This window comes from Loa loa, assembly GCF_000183805.2.
Source record: "Loa loa unplaced genomic scaffold supercont3.329, whole genome shotgun sequence".
NCBI classification, from domain to species: Eukaryota; Metazoa; Nematoda; class Chromadorea; order Rhabditida; family Onchocercidae; genus Loa; species Loa loa.
In genome coordinates, this window is record NW_018108509.1 from 65,230 (window position 1) to 71,493 (window position 6,264).

Below are 6,264 nucleotides of genomic sequence, written 5' to 3' on the forward strand. Positions count from 1 at the left end.
CTTTTGTCTAACAAAATTTCACATCCTTATTTTAATGACAAAGGATATCCAATTTACATGCTAATCTCCCCTCTGTTCTTGTTACAATGCTTATTATGTAATTGGATTTTTACAGTTTCCTTTGTATCTAAATGAATACCCTCCATCGTTTTGTGCCCTACTTCTTTATATATATAATCCTTTTGTAAAAAGGTTTTGTCTGAACTAGTGCTCTTCCATAGTATTCTTACAACAGCTTTTGACTCACGGTCAAGCAATTTTCTACTCGTTATTCTCCAATAATCCTGCTGATCAACCCTGTATTATATCAATAAAGCGGTAAATTTTACTCTGTGTCCTCACAACGTGTTCGACATCTTCACAAGGTAAGCCTTTAATTAAAGTTCTGTTTAATCCTAACTCAAGGCTAAGCCTTCTAAATCTAAACGACTCGATAAAAGGAAAGAATAATTTTTTCACAACAACATGTCACTTGATGTGACACATTTAGTTCTTAGCTTCCAATAACCAAACTTTGTGTATGTTCAGTGAACGAAACTTTATCCACCGATTTAGAGTACACCGAACTTATTTTCCAAAGATAAGACCACAGCATATCAATGGTACTGTGGTTTGCTTGTTTTTAATTTCAGTTGTATCAGTTTTTAAATTCCAAATTAATATTTATGAATGAAATCCCTATATCTTCTGCAAAACAAGCTGTTTTTTTTTTGTTTGTTTGTCAAATATGATAAAAATCCTATTCAACCTCAGATATTGTTCACGTAAAACTCAATGTAACCAAAACAGCTCACAGTTAATGGCCAAATGTGGTGTAGATCGTCCAGAATCAAGTGTTATCTAATGGCTGTAAAACGATGTCACCCATCAAAAAACGATGTCTCATCATGTATATGCATGTGATGCTCTATTTAGCTTTATTTATCAAATTTATTCTTTGGGGTTTCTTTCTGTGGCATAGCTCAGCGATCACAAACCTAACTTGTCGTTTTGTGAGACTGAAATTCAATTTTATTGTATAATTATTGAAATCAACAAGAATTCCGGAAACTTTCACGGAAGTGAAACTGACAACTTTGGATGATTGGAAGATTCCATGAGGAAAGTTTTTTTCAGTATTGAATAAGTGATTGTAAACTATCTGAAAATCAAAGGTATCTCTTCATCTTCCACGTACGAATCGCCAAGGAAAAAATATCTCAAAACGGATGAATATGCGAAAATAGGGAAGCATCGAATTAAAATGGCTGATACTATCAGTAAATATATTTAGAAATAGCAATAACAAATAGCAAAATTATCCAAAATCTTTAAAACAAAAGTAAGAAGTGGAGTTATTTGAAATTCAAATCCGAGAATAAATTCAAGGATTATTCAAGAGGAAATCATTTCTCAGTGAATCTGATCGGAAAACTTCTTGAAAGAATCTTGCAACATCCACCGTTGGTTTTGCAAATTGGAGTGCGCCATAGTTGTTTTTATTGGAAAAAAATTAAAGGAGATAAGTAATCATAACATTCTGTCGGGATGCTTTTTAAATTTTTTATTAGTAAATCCAAAGTTTCAAGGAATTTTTTTGATATCACAACGCAAATTTCAATGGTATTTCGAAAAATATATGAAAATAATGAAATACTGATAACAGCAGCATGTTCCAGCTGTTTTCCTCTTATCACATTTTTACTTATCATGAATAGAAGAGCAGAAAAAACAGCAGATTATATCAGAAATAATCGATTAAATTCTTGGAATGATATTTGTTATTCTTCAAATTCTGAAGAACATTGCTTGGAGAATTGAAACGGAAATATTTAGCAAGGTAGAAAATTTACACTGAGGAATACGGAACTTAAGATCGGAAATCCCGGATATTGATATGGCGAGCAAATGCCAGAAAACATAAAATGAAAAATCTCAATTCATTTCAATCATGCAGAAGGAAGTGCAAAAAAATAATCCATCGAAACGATGTAAATTTAAGGAATTTATTAGTTTAAAATGTTTACTTTCTATAGATAGAAGTGTATATTAGTACAAACAGATTATAGTAATGACAAATATATGCAAGATTAATGAATAAAGTGAGCAAAATGCATGCTAACATGCATGCTCTGTGAAAGTTTATTGTCGCCATCTGATAATTTATGCAAATATATTAATTCCGATAAATGTATATTTTTCACCATATCACCGTTCATTTGTTATGATTTCAAGACATGAGTGTGTTATTAAATTAAAGATCAACAATGATATGGGTATATAAACCTGATTTTAATCCAATTTCTTGACCTGATTGGAACGTCAACTCTACAAATCAAGTTGTTCTTTTGTTACTCACTTTTTGTTACATTTACTCTTACTTATAAAATCAAGTTTTTAATTCCCTGAACTGACATAACTTTCAAGATTTATTGATACTTTTGCAATAAATGTTGCAGGCAACAAAAATGGACCTTGGTTATTGCATGAGACTGACTTTTTCCTTTTTTTTTCAAAATAAAATCTGCTCTTTTGTGCTTATGCTCACAAAATCAATTGCTAGAACTTTCAACCTGTTCCGGAAATCAAAATGATTCTTACACATTGATATTTTCGAACATCATTTTCACAGCAGCATATTTTGAACTTAAACTTCATGGAAGGTAATATGATAAACATAACTGAAAAAAATTTAAATTCAATGGAAAATTTGCAAATTCTTAAATTATGCAAATAAGTTTATTTGAAGTATAAAAGCTAGGAACGAGTTCAGTTATGTTTATTTTTAATTTTTTTTTTTCTGCAACAAACTTGAATCCTTTCCCATAGCTTTTCGACATCAAAAATGTTTCGACGATTGAAGCAAAATGTATTGGTCAAGTTGGATATGGCAAAACAAACAGAGTTCGTCTTACTTAAGAAAAAGAAAAAACTCGCCTGAAAATATAATTCTAACTTAAATATCTAACAAAAAATGTTCGAAGAAATCTAAGGAAAGAATTATTAATGTTTTATTTAATTTTGATTGAATTTTGATCACTTCAATATGCCTATTACCATAAAATACTCAAAATTGCCACTTCGCCAGTCTTACTTGAAAAATAGAAATTATCGATAAATAATTCTAAAAATATAGCACTTAAAGAAATTTGAGAACTTTTAGATATTTTCAAAGATCTATTTATTGTATTTCTCAAACATTAAGACATTAACCTTCAATGAATTATGATTGGTACTACATTTTTTTTTTGCTTCATCAGAATTAGCATAAACTGATAAATGGTTATGTATATCATCACCTTGTCATCGAATCAATTGAACATAGATGGCATTAAAGTGATAACTAAGTATTACTGATACAACTAAGTAAAGTTTCTGTGAATTACGTCGAATCCGATGAAAAGAAAACATCGTTTACTTTATTTAAGGTTTCCAAATGATGTTACTCGTTCGATTACTTTCTGTGAACAAAGCAAATCGGATGTGACAGCAATTGCGAAGGCTGTTGAAACGATGATTTCAAATTTCAAAGCCACCAGTATGACTCCTGTTGATTCAATAGCTAATTCATGCGATGGTTTGGCTGTTAAAACGAAAAATAAAAAAGTAATGATCGGTTAATTACTACACCTCAATTTTAGCCTAATTACCTAAATTATATTTAATTATTACAGTTCAATAATGTGATGAAAAACGTCAAGGAAACAATGGAGGAAATTGCGAAAACGGAGCATTCAACGGCTAAACGAGTACATACAAGAAATTTCTATTGAAAAGAAACAATTTAAAAATTGACTCAAAAAACAAAAAAATCATTAAATCAAAAAGAAGTTCCTATAAATTCAAAATTGTATAATGACTTTGATGACAGTAATTCGATTGATGTACTGATAGTTCAAAGTGATGTACTTCCCAAAGTATTACTGTAATACACTAATATTTTCCAAATATTTCATTTAAAATTCGAAAAATAAAAGCATTCAATTTTATGCAAATTTTTAAGTTATTTATGAAGAGAAAAGAAACATGAAACTGACTATTATTTTTCCTGTTCCACTTTCAAATATTTGCATGTATTTCAGGTAGAACTAAAATTTATTGAAGCTTGGTCAAGAACATGGCTTAAAGGAAATTTGAAAGTTTATCTCGATGATATCAGTCAGTTGAAAAAGCGACGTCTTGACAAAGATGGTTTAGCTCAATCAGCCAGCAAGTAAATTTCATATATTTCATTGAATAAAATGAATGCTTAGGCTTAAATACTATTTTGTTTGCATTTAATTCTTCAAACAATTATTCATTAATCGATATTTTACGATATTATACAATAGTTTTTGTAGTAACAAATTGACATAAATTTTAGACATCAGGACGATCAGAGTAAACAGCAAAAGAGTAAGGAAGCAGATATGCAGTATGAGGGACAGTTGATGAAAGTTCGACAAAATATTCAAGAATTCAAAATACATTATCAGAGAACTGCGGAGGCAGTGCAAGAACTAATGAACATAATGACAGAACATTTTGATAAATGTGACAACATTACAGCTGACCATTTAAAAAAGGCCAAAAATTAATGAAATTTCAAAAACTATGCTTGACCACTTGCATCTTGCAACTTTGTCGCCATAATAAAATTCATTTCTCAAATTTATCTTATCAGTGTACTATCTTCTAAGGAAGAAAAAATAATGGAAATCATGAATTATCAACATAACGAATTATTTTATACTAAATTTCAGGTTACGTTAAATAGAAATGGTTTATGAGCCAATCAGTTTGATATATTTAGCAGCAATTTTTTGTAAAATAAGTTCAAATATAATATTTGAGTGTAATATTTGTAAATTTTTATAAAAGTAACTGTCTGTTAATCTATTTCGATGATAGTGTCATAAAGTTGTTAAATGCAATTATGATGTGTTAAATACAATCATCGTAATTCAATCAAAACTTTTTGATATTTCAGAAAAAATATAAATTTTAGTTTAATTTTTGGATTGTGCATTGTTTTATTCAATTACTGCATATTGTTTTAATGCCAAAATCTTGCTTTTATATATAATAATTCTTAAATCTCTCCAATCAAAAACTAGCCTCTGACCATTTTGAAAGGTCAACTACTTCATGCATAATCCTTTTCTCTCTAAGCCTCGATCACTTTTAAAATCTAATCATGCAAAGTAATTATGCTAATGGCAATTTTTGGAATTTTTCATTTTCTTCAAAAGTTGACATATTTGATTGAAGATGGTTTATGAAATGTTTAATCGATGTATGTTTCATTATATACTATATTTCTGATTAATTTAGAAGTATTCATCACTGTTAAATTTTTCTTTATTTATTAAATTGCTAAGGAGAGTCATGTTCCAATTATCGTTTGATGAGCAATAGAAATAGTTTGAAAACCAAAAACTGCGAATTCTTTGTATCCGTATTATTCATATGAATGAATAAGATATTTAGGTATTTGAATTTTAGCTCCACTATTAATGATAATCGAATTTTTGCATCGCATCATTACTACATTTGTAGAATATTCTAAAGGAAAATTGTTTTCGAAGTTTTTCTTTTTTTTTCATTATTTATATATTATTGCCATAATGTCAATAATGAACTGATAGGAATAGATTCCCATAATTTTCTCTTATGGTTCATTTCGATTATCACACTTAGTGATAGAAGTCGTTACGTCTTCCTATTTCGAATCATTTCCACCATTTCGTTCTGGCAAGCATCCGAAATTTGTGTTTCTTATATTCTCTTTGTTAACATGTAATTTTGTTTCAAGTATTAGAGAAATGCTTGATAATGGTTTTTCATTGGCTACAGAATTGAACGTTTTGCAAGAGCTTATCAAACTGCCTAACTTCCTACCAAGTATCGCCAATTAAGTAAAATTTACAAATAATTTGACAATCAAGTAATTAAATGAATCGGTCAGTTGGACTTTTTTTGTTTCAGAAATATCAGCATTCTGCAGATATTTTTGACAGTATTTTCGTTTCAACGACATGATAGTCAAAGTGGTAATGGAAGCCAAGAAAGTGAATGAGTGCTACAGTGGTATTACTGAATGAGTGTTGTTACAGTGGTACTACTGAATGAGTGTTACAGTAGTACTGCTGACTGAATGCTACAATGGTACTACTGAATGAGTGATACAGTGGTACTACTGATTGAATGCTACAGTGGTACTACTGAATGAGTGTTACAGTGGTACTACTGATTGAATGCTAGTGGTACTACTGAATGAGTGTTACAGTGGTACTACTGATTGAA

General features: G+C 29.6%; 1 protein-coding gene across 1 annotated transcript; it reads left to right on the forward strand.

Moving 5' to 3' along the window:
* Positions 1-2,824: 2,824 nt before the first annotated feature.
* Positions 2,825-4,556, forward strand: LOAG_11708 (hypothetical protein; the record flags this gene model as incomplete). The annotated part of the gene is made up of 5 exons (XM_020448401.1): positions 2,825-2,883; positions 3,408-3,585; positions 3,654-3,728; positions 4,062-4,192; positions 4,343-4,556. 5 exons carry the CDS (start codon positions 2,825-2,827, stop codon positions 4,554-4,556), a joined length of 657 nt encoding a protein of 218 aa, XP_020301453.1.
* Between the last annotated feature and the right edge of the window lie 1,708 nt (positions 4,557-6,264).